General features: G+C 41.6%; 1 protein-coding gene across 1 annotated transcript in view; it reads right to left on the reverse strand.

The window, feature by feature from the left end:
* Window positions 1–704: 704 nt before the first annotated feature.
* The window catches only part of akap6 (A kinase (PRKA) anchor protein 6), a 220,964-nt gene continuing 203,567 nt past the window's right edge, over window positions 705–18,101 (reverse strand). The window contains exons 20-23 of the mRNA XM_026151733.2: window positions 10,894–13,791; window positions 8,802–10,085; window positions 3,777–3,863; window positions 705–892 (exon numbers count right to left, since the gene is read on the reverse strand). Of these exons, the coding sequence (XP_026007518.2) occupies window positions 848–892; window positions 3,777–3,863; window positions 8,802–10,085; window positions 10,894–13,791 (4,314 nt within the window). The 3' untranslated portion in view covers window positions 705–847. The remainder of the gene's footprint in view (window positions 893–3,776; window positions 3,864–8,801; window positions 10,086–10,893; window positions 13,792–18,101) is intronic.

Raw genomic sequence — 18,101 nt, forward strand, 5'->3', positions numbered from 1 at the left:
TTTTAAATATCTAACCTTTTCTGTTGAGTCAGTTAGATTAATTGCATGAATTTAGTAGTAACAATTGAACCAGATTACCTCTGTGTATTAATGTAACATGTTTTCTTTGTGGAAAAACCGGCCTCCAGGAAATAAAACAAACTAGCCCCAAGAAAAGAAATTCAAAAAAGTACAGTAAATTCCACCTGATTTCTGAACAACTCACATTAGTTACATTTACTGCTTATTGAAAGTTTAAAAGCTCAGGTAGCACTGTTAAATTGTTTTAAATTAGTCAAAACAAGCTACAAAACATAGCAAAATGAAAATGAGGCTGATTTTGCATTGCCGGCATATAAACAGTAAAGCTAGTCTGTGTTGTTCAGTGTATTTTCCTCTTTAGCCCAGTGTTATGTAACGGACACGACATGAAACTATATGAGTCATGGCCCATATATAATATCTCTCTGCCCTTAGTCACCTTGAAACAGTTTGCAAATTGTTGCTGGACATAATTCTGCTACAGTACTTTCTTTATAACTCTTAACATCTTTCTCCTAATGATCGTATTTTCATATTCTATATACTGTGCCCAGATTAACTCATAAATATGCTCAGCCAAACCCCAAAGCTGCAGCATAATCACAAGCTCAACCCTGAAATAAGACTCAAAGACTCCGACTAAGAATCAGTTGACAATCAATTTGAAGGTCACCCTGAAATGATTAAATGAGTCAGTCTTGAATTACAACAGTGAGAACTGAGAGATGATAAATGTGAAAGCTCCAGGAACAGAGAGGGGCCATCCAGAGTGATGAGGCTAAGAAGTAAGATCACTTCACTGATGAAGAAGACGAAAGGCGCTCGCTTACTGCTGGATCCTGGAGGTTCCTGCTCCCAACACGGCTGGTCTCTGGATGAATGGATGGACAGAAAGAGTAGGTTTGTTAGAGCAAAGCTGATGAAAACATAACATATTAGTCACTCCCTTTAAGCAGTTCATAGTGTTTATACCGTTCATGCTGCCTGACACTGCCAATCAATTTGGCTGATCGAGGTCATCTTTTTGGGCACGTCAAGAAAGCTTTGAGAGGAAGCATCAACTTCTGCTTCATCACTGCTTTGGTTTCCTTGCTTATGGTGACTTTGCCACTAGTTGAGACAATCAACTTGGATCTCAAACAAACTGTGTGCCACCGTTCAGCTGGAGTTTTTTTCACCACACCAAGACTCTTTCCATTTGCCTGATTTGACACACTTTGCCAATTTTGTGAACATGAACACTCAAGTTGGAAGCCAGAGCAAGACTTGTACTGAAAGATCTCAAAATAACATCTATGGTATTGCTGAAAGCAGTCCAAATGACCCCCTTTTTAAAAGCAAGATTATCCTGACCAGGACATCTTGAACTTTCGATTTTACTTTGTCAGCATACAGGAATCTGGTGAGGTTGTTACAATTAAAAAAAATCTAATGAATAAAACAAAACAGTCCAGCCAACAAAATATGACTGTAGTTAATGTAGATCAATCCACCGTGGGAAAAAAGTTCAATAAATGCCTTTTTTCATATTACCAAAAGATTACTCAAGATGAATTCAGCCAGCTGAGACACAAGTGTTACTGTGCATTTTAAAGCTGTAATATGCATTTGAAATGAAACCTTTAGAATCTACGCTCTTTCTGAAGATATGCTTTTCCACATCAGATCATTTTTCCCTCTTATTTGCTTTTTGTTGTGAATCTATTAAATGCTGAATATATTACATTTTTTCAGTTGTTCTTTTACAGCATGAATCGTATTGAATAATTTGATGTTTTATACATTCAGCAGCGCTCTCTATTCATTCCATGTACATAAGGTGTGTATCGATATTCAGCTTCGTCCAGTCTTCTTTGTGATGAAACTTTCCAAACATGAGTAAGCGATGAAGCCTGAACACACTTTCAAACACACACACACACACACACACACACACACACACACACACACACACACACACACACACACACACACACACACACACACCCTCTCGCTCCTGTGTGTTTTGCTACAGACCTTCTGCTGTCTGGGTCACAGAGCACATCATGAGTCGCATTCAGGATTGCTTTAATTGCACCTGTGTCTGTGTGTGCAGTGTGTGTGTGTGTGTGTGTGTGTGTGCGTGTGCGTGTGAACAGGTGGGCTAGACTGGGCCACGCCATGGGGGTCAGGACCAGCTGTACACATCGCTGGTATGATGTGTGTATGTAAGTGTTTGTGTGTCCTTTTGTCATGGTGTTACATGCAGTGTGTGTGCTCACTAAGCTTGATTTTGCTCTTTCATTTTGTTGTGTATGTGGGTTTGCCCTCTTGATAAGTCTGTGCATGCACATTTGTGTGTGCGCGTGTGTGCATGTGTGTACAACATGTCTGTCTAACCTGCAGCTGTTGGGCTGTCAGAGCTTCTACCTGGACTCTTATGCCCTGCCCTCAGGGGTGTGTGCATGTGCATGTTTGTGTGTTTAGAGTATGGGGGCAGTAGGGTTTGCTTAGCCCTGGAGGCACCCATAGGGCGGCCACATCTCTTTCTCTCTTACACACACAGGCGCACATACACAGTCACAGATATACACACACACACACACACACACACACACACACACACACACACACACACACACACACACACACACACACACACACACACACACACACACACACAGATTGTGTCAGTGATGGCTTTTGTTCTTGTTCTGCAGCTTCCTGGTTTGATTTGATTTTAAAAAGAAAGAGTAAGATGAAAGCAAAATAAATTCACTGTTTTGTGTGGACCCAGCATAATGCAGAACAGCCACAGTTAGTTTATAAAATTTATAGTTATTAACAAGACATTACGACACATGTGAGGTGACTATTACAGTATTTCAATTTGCATCATTTATGTGAAAGCCATTAAAACTCCCATCATTAGGGTTACAGCCTGAACCTGAATTCACAAAACACAAACGAATGAGCTCTAACTGAGATGAGTAATGTGGAGACAACTTGGTCATTCAAGTTGTCTCCATATTTGAGAAGATATTTTCACAAATAATCACATAATATAAACCAAGAAAAACACTTTTTGGTTTTGCACATGTAAATTCTATTTCATTTGTGGCATGTGCTGACGTTGCAGACATCGTCTGGCTGCAAAGTCAGCATCATGGACACGGGAATGCTCTTTTTTTAATGTGTAACGAGTTAACTCAGGATAAGTGGAAGAAAGCCATTAGGGGTTAAAGTTAAGTCACACATGAGGTGAGATGTTTGTCTTCTTCTGATTCTTCCAGTTAAGAAAGTCTTTTAGTGTTAATTTCATTTTATTCTGATAAATAAAGAGATAGCAGGAAATAATTCTGGTGTTGGTTCATCTTTCATTTTATATCTATTCAGTACGATTCAATGACTATATGTCATAACAAGACAACGGTTATTCAGTGTTTGCTGGGTAATAACACATAACTTTAAGCTCTTATACAATTGGAAATGGCAATGGCAATTTTATTTATATAGCACATTTCATTATAATTTAAATCAGGTATACAAAAATTCACCATACAAGACATTATCATAACAGCCTTTGTTTTGGCTTCTGCCTTTCTGTGATTGACTCTGTAGGCAGTGACAGCAATACATAATACAGGAGTAGAGCACTGCCAAATCCAATAATCACACAATATCCCTAGTCTAAATGTGTCCAGTGATGGATAGATAAATGATGGTGAAAATGCTGTAACACCATATGTGACTTCTTTTCCCGTGTCTTAACCTACCCTGATGGTACCCGTCCTGTAGGTGGGCTGTCTCACTGAGGCTTGGCTCCGCCCCTGGGCTGTCCTGGCACTTAACTGAGAGCTCCCCTAATAGAGAAAAAGAGAAACAGAGCGTTGTGGAAAAATTAGGAACATTGAAACAAATACCTAAATCAAATTAAAGAACAAAGTAGATAAAGAGAGGAAGAAAAGATGGGAAAAATTGTTCAGTCATTTTTGTTTCATTGTTTCAACAGTGAGAAAGAGACGGTAGGGAGTTGCGATGTATGGCTAAAAAGTGAGTAAAGAGAGAGACAAACGAGAAGGGAGAGAAGAATAAATCAAAACAGCATTATCAGCCTGAAATGTTGTTTGTCTTTGTTTCCTAATCGGCTTGCACTTTCTTTGAGCCCAAACTGATGAAAAGTTACAAATTAAAACAATGAGCATCAGGCCGAAAACAATTCTCTCCCCCACTTCACTACGCTCTCTTAATTGGTTTGCAACTAATCGCTTTGTAATACTTGGGTAGCTATTATCCCTCCACATACTTATAACAATACCAGGAAGTCATGCACACAAACACAGATACACATATGCATACAGTTCCGCTTACATAAGCCAGCAGAGGCGCATCTACCCCCACTTTTGCTTTTTCTTTCCTTCATCTGTTTGCTGCTATTTTAATAAATGAAAAACTAATGAGAACGCTAAACCAGGACAAAACGGCTGCTGCAGGTCTGGTGATTCTGTTAACAACTGAGAAAAATAAATATTCAAAAACACAAAAGGAAAGCTACAATCAAATAGTTTTATAATCAACAAAGAAAGCAAAAGTTAAATAATGAAAAATACTGAGAATAAATCTCACAAACTAATAATTATATCCATGAAAAACTAATATAAATCATTTTAATGTAATATTTCTGACAAAAAATGAAAAATTCCTTAGTTTTTGTTCTTCTTTTAGTACCTTTTTCATAGTAGTTGGCCTGCTGTGCTACATCTCTTTTAGATATTTGTGCATTTGATTTGGTAAAGGTCACAGTACTGCCAGATTTGCATGTTGAATTCCCACTGTAATTGCCCAAAGCCCTACTTCACTTTCATTTCAGCTGTTAATTAAGTCACATTTCCATAATAAAAAGAAGTAAGTTGGCTAATTACTATAGGGATCTGACACAAACAAGTAAACGCCTCTGTCTCTGATCTCCTAAAGGGTGATTTTCCAGCCATTATTGTCAGGAAAGCTGTAAAAGACAAAACTTAAACTCATTGTTACAGAGATTTAAACTTAATGCTAACAAAGCATGCCAAATGTTTGGAAGAATGTTGATACTCGGTTAAATATGGTGGTGCTGGAAGCTAGAAGCAATATGGACTATTGGGAAGGTTAGCTGTTAATTTGTTTGCTACCAGTTTCAGACAGTATAAAAGCTTAACATAGCTACTGCTATTAAGACTTGAGTTGAGTCTTTCTACCATTGCCAGATTAGTTGCCAAAACTAAACCAGACTAAACTAAAATAACGGGTGTAATGAGAAGGATGGGGCCTGACTGTGAATCTGCACGCTCATTTTCTAATGACTACTGATTAACCAGTCATTAGCCAATGAGAGATAATCCTCTTTCTTGACACACTGTATGACTAAGACTTATTTTTTTACTCAGCATGATGTACCATGAGAGAATGCATGAATTCAGAAAGCAAGCATTCACAGAGAGCATGTCAGAAAGCTGTTTTCCTTCCTTCGTCCTACTTCCATACTTCTATTTATCAGAAGTCTTCTTGCAACCACAACCATCTCCATCTGGCAGCCTTCAGAAAAATTCTTTTTAGGCATTTCCACATTAGATTCATTTTACAACCAAGAGCAATGCCAGTGTTTTATTCTGTCTTGCTCCCAGTCAGCTCACCTACAAGTTAAAAAGCTAGCTAACTGGAATTCATGCTAAAGACATATACAGGGAGTGCAGAATTATTAGGCAAATGAGTATTTAGTCCACATCATCCTCTTTATGCATATTGTCTTACTCCAAGCTGTATAGGCTCGAAAGCCTACTACCAATTAAGCATATTAGGTGATGTGCATCTCTGTGATGAGAAGGGGTGTGGTCTAATGACATCAACACCCTATATCAGGTGTGCATAATTATTAGGCAACGTCCTTTCCTTTGGCAAAATGGGTCAAAAGAAGGACTTGACAGGCTCAGAAAAGTCAAAAATGGTGAGATATCTTGCAGAGGGATGCAGCAGTCTCAAAATTGCAAAGCTTCTGAAGCGTGATCATCGAACAATCAAGCGTTTCATTCAAAATAGTCAACAGGGTCGCAAGAAGCGTGTGGAAAAACCAAGGCGCAAAATAACTGCCCATGAACTGAGAAAAGTCAAGCGTGCAGCTGCTAAGATGCCACTTGCCACCAGTTTGGCCATATTTCAGAGCTGCAACATCACTGGAGTGCCCAAAAGCACAAGGTGTGCAATACTCAGACATGGCCAAGGTAAGAAAGGCTGAAAGACGACCACCACTGAACAAGACACACAAGCTGAAACGTCAAGACTGGGCCAAGAAATATCTCAAGACTGGTTTTTCTAAGGTTTTATGGACTGATGAAATGAGAGTGAGTCTTGATGGGCCAGATGGATGGGCCCGTGGCGGGATTGGTAAAGGGCAGAGAGCTCCAGTCCGACTCAGACGCCAGCAAGGTGGAGGTGGAGTACTGGTTTGGGCTGGTATCATCAAAGATGAGCTTGTGGGGCCTTTTCGGGTTGAGGATGGAGTCAAGCTCAACTCCCAGTCCTACTGCCAGTTTCTGGAAGACACCTTCTTCAAGCAGTGGTACAGGAAGAAGTCTGCATCCTTCAAGAAAAACATGATTTTCATGCAGGACAATGCTCCATCACACGCGTCCAAGTACTCCACAGCGTGGCTGCAAGAAAGGGTATAAAAGAAGAAAAACTAATGACATGGCCACCTTGTTCACCTGATCTGGACCCCATTGAGAACCTGTGGTCCATCATCAAATGTGAGATTTACAAGGAGGGAAAACAGTACACCTCTCTGAACAGTGTCTGGGAGGCTGTGGTTGCTGCTGCACGCAATGTTGATGGTGAACAGATCAAAACACTGACAGAATCCATGGATGGCAGGCTTTTGAGTGTCCTTGCAAAGAAAGGTGGCTATATTGGTCGCTGATTTGTTTTTGTTTTGTTTTTGAATGTCAGAAATGTATATTTGTGAATGTGGAGATGTTATATTGGTTTCACTGGTAAAAATAAATAAGTGAAATGGGTATATATTTGTTTTTTGTTAAGTTGCCTAATAATTATGCACAGTAATAGTCACCTGCACACACAGATATCCCCCTAAAATAGCTAAAACTAAAAAAAAAACTAAAAACTACTTCCAAAAACATTCAGCTTTGATATTAATGAGTTTTTTGGGTTCATTGAGAACATGGTTGTTGTTCAATAATACAATTATTCCTCAAAAATACAACTTGCCTAATAATTCTGCACTCCCTGTACACTCGAGGTTTCCTTGGGTTCAATACTGTGACACACTGTGACACGATCTCTTTCCGAACTCATCACGTGCGGAAGCCTGGTTATAGCCTCTTGGTATCATAGTTTAATGCACTGATTAAGTTCAAGCATCATTTTTCACTATACAAAATTAATTTAGTCACAGTGTGTATTTTCCCCTAAACCACAACCTTTTCCAGTTCTAAACAAGTAGCACTGATGCCTAAACCTAAAGAGTGCGTAAAAGCAAGACCAAAAAGGCAGTGAAGTGAAAAACCCAAACCTAGGAAACCGTGATCTTTTGCTTAACAGATTTGCAACTTACACCAACTGTCCTGCCTCCTTAGAAGAAAAAGCTGTAATGGAAGTTTTTTCTCAAACAGGACCAGTACTGGGTGTGTGTATGGTGTATGGTGTGTATGGTGCACCAGTATACTGGGTGTTTACTGGTGCCTCGAGGCACCAGTAGTGGTGACTACGTGCAGGATACAGAAACGATTGCATGAAAACCAACTACAAACTAGTTTAAAAATGAAACAAACTCTTCAGCTGGCTGTTGTTCTTTTAAAAAGCGACAACGCTGATAAAGAGGGGAACTAGCAAGGTTGCAGAGACGGTAAAAAGAAAATCGCGTACTCATTTGCATAAAGAAATAGAAGACTTAAAAAGAGCACAAACAGGCTAATTCAGCGATGAAATGAATTGAATGATCACTGCGGGAAAGGAAAGCTCTTAGCTGATGAATCCTAATGAAATCTGACTGATAGTAATTATGCTGATGTTGTTCTGTGGACCTTAACCTTTTAACTAAAAAACTGAGAAGTCTGCAAATCCCCCTTCCATTAACGCCAGAGGGAAGAGAGAAGGATGAAGCAGGGGAGCAGAGAGGATAAGAAGAAGCGCTAAGAGCAGAAGGCATAGAGGAGGGGAAGACAGGAAAGATATTTGCAGGAGGAAAGGAAGAACAAATGAAGAGAGAAAGGAGAACAGGGGATGGAGGACAGGTGAGAAGGTGAGGAAGATGGCGAGAAAAGGATAACTGGGAGAGAGGGAACATGGAAGAAGAAAACACAAGAGAATGGGGGAGGATAACATAGGTGGAAATAAAGTGCACTGGAGAGGAGATGAGCATTGGATGAGAAATAACAAATAGAAATAGAGTACAGAAAGATTAAGTGAAAAAAACTAAAAGAAAGGTGTGGAAAGAAGTGTAGCAAAAAAGAAAGCAGGCAAAAAAAAGGAAAAGAATGCAAATACGAGTGTGTAGTGAAGAAAAGTAAGAGGAAGGATAAGGAGGATAAAGGGAAAAGGGAGGAGGAGAGGGCAGGTCACACATATCAACACCTGGCATGTCTGTCCAGCCTCAGAAATGGAAATGAAAGAAACACATACTGGCCTCATTACATTCATGCCCATTGAGGGGCTTGGACTAATACTTGGAGTAGAGAGGTAAAGTCAAGTATCAAGGCCCCGTATAATGTCCTGAGATAGCACATCAGGCTAATACATGGAGCACTAACCTGCTTCGCTGTCGCAGTCTTCGCTTCCTGCTGCGAGCTCCTCCGTCCTCTCCTCCCCTTCTCCTCTGACTTCACCCACTGAGTATCCACCTCCCCTTGCCTCTCCCCCTCTCCCCTATCTGCTTCTCTCATCGCCAAGCAGTTAATTTTGGGATTAATACGCGTGGCGGTGGTGGCTGGCTCTTTTGAGGGATTTGTAGCGGAGCTGCAGACACTTATCTTGGTCATTACGGCGCCCATATTGGATTCAAGCGTTTTAGTATCTGCCAAACATTCGGCTGCGGAGGAGTCTATCGGGGCGACACGCGCCCGGGGATTAAGATAAGGAGGCCCCTCATTACGACTTCTCTCCTCCTGCGGCGTGCTGACACTCGCAGCGGCCGCGACTTCTCCTCCAGCAACATCACAGAGGAGGTACGGGTGCTCACCTCGTTTCTCTTCCTCTGTGCCGGAGGACACAGGAAGAGGAAGAAGAGAGGAAAGGTAGTCTTTTGGTTTGGAGCCAGGCCCCTGGAGGGAGGTGGCGTCGCTTGTTGAGGGTGGGGAGGTGGAACATGAGCTGTAACAAGGCTCCAGGAAAGTAGAGGAAGAGCTCTGTGTGTCCTCTGCTGGACTTGTTCTTTGGAAATATAGTTGATCCTGGTTTTTCGCCAGTACTGTCTGCTTAGAGAGAGACAGGTAACCCAGACTGTCATCTGCTGGAGAATTGGGCCCGTCGTCGGACGTAGACTGAAAATTGTTGTTTAAGCAAGACAGCGAAGGTACGCTGTCATTCATTTCATAGCCAAATGACAGGGGGGACTCAAAATTCTCCTTCAGAAAGAAGTGCCATGGTTTCTTGGTGAGAACCATGCTGTAGCAGAGAGGCGGGCCTAGATAAACCTCCTCTGTACAGGCTTCAAACAGAGTCACCTCTTCCCTGATGTCAGGGCTGGGGGGCAGAGACAGAGAGGGGTTAGTTTGCTCTTCATGGGTACCATCAGCAGCACAGTAAGTTTCACTGTCAGCAGACTTTAGATCAAGAGCGCAGACTTTGTTTTTGGTTCCGAGGCCGGGAGACGCTGAAATTTGCTGTCTGGTGCTTGTGAACAGCTCAGGGCTCGGGCTGTGGAGGCCTTGCGTTGGCGTGACGTATGACGGGATGCTGTAGGGTGCTGGGGTGGAGCTCTTGTCCTCTGTGCACTGACTGACCTCGCCGCAGTCGCTGTCATGGGAAGAGAGAGACAGGTAGGAGTAGAAGTCTCCCTTCTTAAGGTGGAGGGGCCTGTGGGAGTGTTCGAGCACCTGAAGGGAGAGGAAGGAGAAGTTTTTGTGTTGCCTTTTGTTGTCTGCTCGTAAGGTTTGGAATTAAGGATAAAATGTGCTTCACTTATAGTAGAGCTCTGTCAGCTGACTGTATGAGTTCCTTTTGTTTAAATGATGCTGACTTGGTTTAAAATTTTATTTGATTGTGGGCAAAAATGATAACAAATAGAATCAACTGCTAAATATTCATTTAGATTCTGAACACGAAGGATAGAAATAAGAATAACCTTTAGCGCTTTTATCAATAGCATCTTATTTGTTTTGAAATGACTTTTTTGTAATGTTATTTTGTATTATTTCTAATTTAAGATACCTACCATAATTACTAAACCATCAAATCTTGATTTACATATTCATATTTTACACTCAGGCACTTTTTGCATGGGGGGAAGTAAAACTTTTCTGCCTGATTTCTTTTTTCCTTTCAGAAATAACATGAAGACTGAAAACTGATTAGCTTTTAGATTACTTCACTTGCAAAAGATACCAAAGAAATTAGTCATTAAATCTGAAAAGTTATGATCTGTGATGCGATTTATTGAATTAGTCCAATTCAGTGAACCAATCGACTGAGATAACTTTTGATACTTTTGGATTAATTTGTCCAACAAATATACAGAATATACAAAGTCAAACAGGACCTCGGATGCTCCAGCTCAGAAATAATTTGATTCGTTTAGTGTTAAAGTTTTCAGCCACACCAAATAATTTTTGAGTTCTGTTTGAAATCGTTTTTATTTTCATGTTGCAGTGCAATATGTGCATATGCCTATCATTAATACTCTACCTTGTCTCTGATCTGTGCTAATGATGCAGAACCTTGGTCTGGAATGGACCCATTGGTCTCAGTCTGGCTCGGTTCCTCAGTCTGGTTCTCTTTGCTTTTCAGGGCCAGTGAGGTCATGTCAATAATCTCCATCACAAAATCATGCACGTTCTCCTTCTTGCTTTCTTCTATACAAGGTGGATGGAGGGAAGAGGGGCAGGGAAGGTGCTTGCAGCAGGAGGAGTGAGAGTTGTGCCCTTTTTTGGGGAGCAAGGACGAATCTTTGTCTCTGACTTCCCTCCTCGTCTCCTCTGTCACAAAAGATGAGAATCTGAACTTTTCCTGAATGGTGATGGCCTTCCTTCTGCTGGCTACCGACCTGCTGTTGTGCAAAGCATCGTGGGATTTGCAGTCCTCCACTGGGGAGAGGGATGGAGGAGAAGGGAGGGAGGAGCTGTGGCAGGGCAACTCTCCCCGAAGCTGTCCCACCAAAGAGGAAGCACGTTTGGATGGGAAAGGGAGCAGCTCACAGGATGGGGACTCCTTTGTCTCGCTTGATTCTGTTATCACTACCAAGTTGCTAATATCTTGAACCAGCTCTCCTGTTTTGGCAAACACGTACGAATCCCTTAGAGACTCTCCGTTCTTGGTGAACATGCTGGACTCCTCTCGGAGGAGCTCATCATCTTCATCCCTCCCTTTTAGACAGCTCTGGTCCACATTTCCATTCTCCACATCATCCACAAACTGGCTAATGTAGCTTCTTGTCGCGTTCCTCCTATTCTCCTCCTCCTCCTCCTCCTCCATTCCCCTCTTGCCTGTTTTTACTTTATTGTTGCCACCATCACTGTTGGCATCTAATAATTTTGAAGCTGAGTGGTTTAAAAAACACTCCTTAATCTGAGGGGACAGGTTGGCTCCACACTGAAGCTCATCATGGAGGCCTGTTTCTGTTTTAGAGAAAGAGGAAGTGGAGGCACGAGGAGATCGGATCCAATTTTGGAGCTCTCTTTTCATGTACTCAAGCCCCAGCACATAAGAGCCCTCCATTTCTTCTTCATCATCATCCTCAACATCCTCGTGACCTGAGGATGCGCCACTCAGCCGCTCTCCTTCTTCATCCTCTTCGTCCCGAACGCCGAGCTCCTCCTCTGTGAGGGTGAGCGTGGAGGAAGACAGGAGGTCGCTGTCATCCTCATCTTCATCCGTGCAGGCTGATGTGCAAGAGACGTTCACAACCATGCTCAAACTGGTTGCGTCGGCTTCATCCAGGCCTTGTGCTCCTCTGCTCCTACCGTGGCAGCGCTTCCTAGAAGAGTTTGCATTGGGTGCCACTGTGGGATCCAGCAAGAGGTGCCTCTGATTTCTGAGCATGACAAAATCTTCAGAGCCTAGCGATGAGTCCTCAGTGCTACTCAGCTCTGTTAGGGATGCTGTTGCTGAACTCTCGTTGATCAGCGATGGAGGTCCTTTCCACAAAGAGCATGAAATCCCAGATAGCGGGGCGTGTCGACCACCGAGAGAGGGGGAGGCAGGGAGGGGGCTCCTCTGCGGGGAGCTGCCCCGAAGCGTCATGTCAGAAACACTCCGGGTCATTTTTGCCCCAAGAGGACTCTGGATGTTCTCCAGACGTTTCAAGAGATCAAGGGTTCTTCGGCTCAGCTCTCCAGGGGACGGTTCCCCTTGCACAGTTTCAGTGTTGTTTTCTTTTCTTTGTTGGCCTCCATCATATCCACTTCTCTGCTCCTTCTCCAGCTCTCCGAGACTGGCAAGGCTACCTCCAGTTCCTTCATCAATACTGCGAAATGGGACTAGGCCAGTCTCCAGAGAGGCGCTACGATGCAGTGGGTCTTTGGAGGGGAATAACTCCACACCTGGAGCCAGAAGGGACTCTAGAGAGGAGCCCTGAGATAAAACTGGACTTGATGCCCGGCGGCTGAGGACAGGAGGAGTTTCCAAACCATGGTACTGTTGAGTGGTGAAGTCAGCGAGATCACTGTGGGACAAGAAAGACTTTGAGAAGTCAACAGCAAGTCCCCCCACCTCAAAATCAGAGTCAGAATCCGCAGGTGTCAGGATGCCACGTCCGTTAATTAGGATTTCAACAGCCTCTCCACCTCCCCTCCTGTGTCTCCTCTTCTTCTCCTCCTCTCTGTTTCTTTTGGTTTCGCTCCTCCTCGACCTCTTCTCCTGCTCACTTTCCTCCTCCTCTTCTTTACCCACACCTTTTTCCTCTCCTGGGATTTCAAAGTTGGCTATTGTTGTCTCTGTGTCTCCTGTGTCACTAACAATCCCGCTTTCGCACTCAGACCGACGACTGTTTGAGGACTGGCCGCTCCCTCTTCCACCCTCACTCTCTCCATCTCGGCATCTTCTTGACATCAAACCTCCCAGGAGATCTGGGAGGGATTCGATGGAAGAGAAGGAGGAATCCTTACTCAAGCTCTTCTGCAGCACTTGCTGTTTCCTTTTTCCTGACTTGGTTTTTTGCAATAAGGATGAAGTGTGAGGAAACTGAGGCTGTCTGTATAATTCAATATTGTGGAGGCTATATACTTGGTAGACATTATTGTTGTTAGGGGGTGAGGTTTGGGAGGTCATATTGTGGTGAACCTCCACTGATGATCCACCTCTAGTATTCGACATAATCTCAGTACACTCAGTAGCGGGGACAGGTGTTCTACTCGTGTCAGGGGGGTTTTCATTGGGCAGAACAGCTTCAGAAGGCAGATTTGGTTCTGTGGGGAGGTTTTGTGTAAGGTCAGGTTCTGGTATAGCTTGTGGCTCTGCTTCTGTGATTGTCATATCTGTTTCATCCCATTCCCATGAATCATCCTGCACTGGTGCTACTGGACCAGCTGACACTGGGCTGATTTGGTGAAGGTCCACCAAACCTGGTTCCAAAAAGTTCCCAGGAACCTGCAGACAAAATGAAAGGAAACACAAGACAACATTTGTAACTGGTCAGTGAGGTTTTAGAGAAATTCACTCAGATGCAGAAATCAAGAAGCTGTGTTATGTTTCTTAATAAAGTTCGCAATCAGACACAACATACAACATGATGGAGAAAGGAAAACAAACAAGTAACTTAGTCCAAAGACAACAACCAAAAAGCCAGGCAAATAAGGAAAATAAGAAACACGTGTACTCAATTAAACCCCCAAACAATGGAGGGGAAATATTTCAAATTATAGAATTTTATTCATGCCAAATATATCATTGCATCAGTGTTTTCACAGCTCAAATACAGGAAGGCAACAAATCCATTTTGAACTTCTGAAAACTCATCCTGCCCTTAACACTCAATTTCAGACAACTCTTTGCTCTGTGTGATGACACAGAGAAGGGTACCCCGAATACGGGCATCTCAAGCACACAGCTTTGGCTGTGAGCACAGCAGCCGCACTCACCTGCTGTTCAAAGCTTATTTACAAGGTGCAACCAATCAGAAGAAATGTGGCTTAAAAGGAAGGATTAACATGTGATGTTTTATACATTTACTCCCTTACATGGATAAAAATGTAATTTTAAAGGTAGAATCTCCTAGTTTCTGAAAATACGCATAGCTAAAATACCATAAGTGGTTCTCCAGTGACCTTGTTGGTGTTAAAAGGTTAAATAAATCTTAACACATAAAAATGAATAAAAGACTGTTTCATTAATCGTTTGATGCTGTGAACTCCATCTTCAGAATGTTGGGTTTTTTGCAATTACTGAGTCCTAAATCCATGAACTTGGCACAAATGTCATTTAACCTGTGGAGCACTCGCCCCGATTACATGTTGTTTTAATAACACCTAGGAAATTTCAAAGAGAGCTTAAAGACATACAGTGTTGCTTTCCTTTAAGAAAAGGGGTTCTCAGTTATGATTCAAAGCACATAAATGTTTTAAGTTGTGCTATCAAACACGATGGGAATATAAGTCGTGTCATTTTGGATGTTGTATCTTGTTTTGGCACAAAACTCTTTAAAAAGACGCGTCGCTAATCCCGCGTCCCTCCTGAGAACGCCGTCTCGACTCAGGCCTCTGCTTGAAAGAGACACACTGACACTCTGACAGAACATGTTCTGTGATCATTTTAAAAAAAAAAAGAAAGAAGAGTGAAATCAGCCCACCCCAAAGCAATTGCTCATAAATCTCAACACAAATTATTCCACTCTGGAACAAAGCGATGAATTATTCAAAAACGACTTCTGAGAGAAAGAGCACCAGGCTGAAAACCCCAAAGTAAATACGTAATCAAAAGCCTTCAGAAAGCTCGGCTGTCTAAAAATATGCTTAGACACAGGAATTCTTCTCTTCCACAGACATAATTATACAAATTGCTCCGCGTCTCGTTAACAAGAGAGGGGGGTAATTCGTATTAGCCATTCATAGCCTATTAATCTAATAAACTAGTTGGCTCTGCGTGCGTGTGCAAGTGAGTGTGTGTGGATATGTCTCTGTATAATGAATTTCTATTAGATTTGTGTTTATTCCCCTTGTGCTGATAAGGGAGATGGGGGTAATGACTGAACTGGGTTTTGCCACTGTAGACGCATTCAAAAACACATTCAGCGCTGAGAGGAAAGGCTATCAATCAGCCTAATCCAATCAAATCGGGGATTTGATGACCCACGAAAACCTTGTACATAATTTATATCTGTAATTCATCTCATTTCTATAATTTTACAACAGTTTATAGCTGGATTGTGGGTATTTATATGACCACAGACAGAGGAGCGTGGGGACTATCGGTGTCCAGCACTCACAGTATCCTTAAAAACATATTTCTTAAAGCAGCAAATGACTGTAAAGTGTTGCTGGGAACCTGGCAGAGTGAGAGATTGCAAACCAAGCATCAATAACCAGTCAAACTTTGGTAGTTATTTACACAAATACTTGCACAACATGACAAGGTTGTCCTCTTTAATCGCTCCCATTTCTCATGACTTGTATTTTCAGCTCAGTTCAGATTTAGTTTCAACATTTAGTTTTTGGCTACTTGTCTGTTTTAATACTATATGTGTGCTGTTTCTCAGGAGCAAAATGTAAGTTCAGAAACTGTATTACAATAAAAACACTGTCCCATCTACAACAAAGCCAAGACACCAAATTGCCAGAGGCTAAAACTGAAGACATTTTCTGTACATTTCTATTTTATTTTTATTAATTTTGGAAGTAAAAAAAAAGTAAGTAAGTTCTGTTTGTTATTATTTATTCAAAAAGATTTTAATTTTATGCTACATATGTGTGTCAGACTGAATCTTTTCACAAATTTACCCAATCAAAATGTATTTATTTCCTCATCTTTCTTCTTATATTAGTATTTGTCAAGCTGTATTTGAATTATACACACAACAGCTAATTTTCACAGGAAATATTCTCCTCTTATATTCATCAAGGTCATTTTAGCTTTAAAAACGAAAAGGGTAAAGCAAATAAAAATAACACTGGATAATGTCCAAAATGAAATGACATGAAACATATTCAGAGGTGAAAACAATGACAGACTTGTAAACAAACCCAATGAAATGGATGCAAATACATCCAGGCAACACTAAGCTTAAGCCTAAACAAATCAATACACTACCACACCACAAAACTTTGAAGCTGTATAATCACATAAATTAAGATGTGCTTGTATTCAGTCTAAAGGCCAAATATGACAAACATCATACCGACCATTATTTTTTCTACCTGTACGAATAAAAAATAAGACTTGAAATGATGACATCAATAAAATAAATAAAATAAAAACTAGTTACTACAAACTGGCCGGTTTTTCAGCATTCCTTCCTGTGATTATATTTACATGAACACGATCAAACTGTTTACTGATGTAATTGTTGCCAGTGTTCAATATGTGTGTGTGTTGTGTTTTTCGGGGTGAAAACAGCAAACTTTTTCCCATTAGCTCTAGTTTGACTGCTCCCATTTGTTAGCATAGCATCTGCTGGAAGGCCCAAGGAGAGTAGAGCTATCTAGGAGTGTCTGGGTGATTATTCATGTGCCTGCGTTCCTCCTGGAGCTGCTGCTGCTGCTGCTTGAATCTCTGCTGGCTCTCTGCTGTACCGGTTGTCAAAGCACTCAGGGAGCCCAGCGTCACCGGTCTGATTCAAAATGAATAGAAGCGCACAGATAAATCACCTCTCCATGCAGAGTGGAGGAGCTGACAGGCTGCTTTGAATGTAATTGCAAACAGTGAGTGAAAACCTCCATATGTTGCTCATAACTCTGCTCGAAAATATTTCATAATTGTGAGAAAACTGTGCGGAAATATAATTTCCATATATCACATTAGATGCACAGGTATACTTTGTGAAATCTCATCCCCAAAACACCCTGCAGCTTTAATTTAGACTCATTTACATTAAATCAGAGATAAAACAGCATCTTTCATGTGCTTTCTGAGCGGCAGTACACACACATCTACTCATGGAACATGCAGAGAAGAAAATATGACTCATACTTCAACAACAAAAACCCTGTTAGAACAAAATCACATGTTCTGAGGGAAGAGGCATAAAATACAGTCCAACCTCCAAAGAAAAATGACAACAGTGGTCATTTCTGAAGAGGGTTAAAGGTTACGAGGTGTTTATCGAGGCCAAGGATTCCAATGTCTTTGAGGTTCTTTACAAAGGGGAGGAAATCTTCCAAGAATGTCTCAAAATCCAAATGACATGGTTTTAACTAATCTTAGCAAAGTGGTTTTAGATGACACCAAATGGGTCAAACGTATCTTCATGCTAGCCAATTATGTTTGGCTAAAAAGCAGTGAGAAAAGCATTTTTTACTACAGACTGATCTGACGTGTTACAATCATATCAGACTTGTGTTGGTTATGTCTCTTGGCTTGTTTTGCCATCATGCGAGTAACCACATGTACAAAGTCCAACCTTTTCCAAACAGTGGTGATGCCTTCACTTATGGTAAACTAAATGCTGGAGAAGCTCGATGGGAGAAGTTTGCCTTCTAACATGTGGCTGTTGTAGTATTATACGTAAGTGTTTTGCAGGTGACAGTTACATTAGTCTGTTTCATAGTCTTTTATACTGCCTCACAACAGCTGCTAGCAACTGTGAAAGCATGTTGTTTTTGCATTTCCGCTTGCTCGCAATGTGTTGCTTGCGCTCTCAACATTTCTGCCCGTGCGCGCTCAACTCTTTCTGTAAACCGTTATGTTTGTGCCACAAAACCAGCCAATCACAGACTTGGATGCAAAAAAATCTGATTGACTGTTCT

This window comes from Astatotilapia calliptera, chromosome 19 (assembly GCF_964374335.1).
Source record: "Astatotilapia calliptera chromosome 19, fAstCal68.1, whole genome shotgun sequence".
NCBI lineage: Eukaryota > Metazoa > Chordata > Actinopteri > Cichliformes > Cichlidae > Astatotilapia > Astatotilapia calliptera.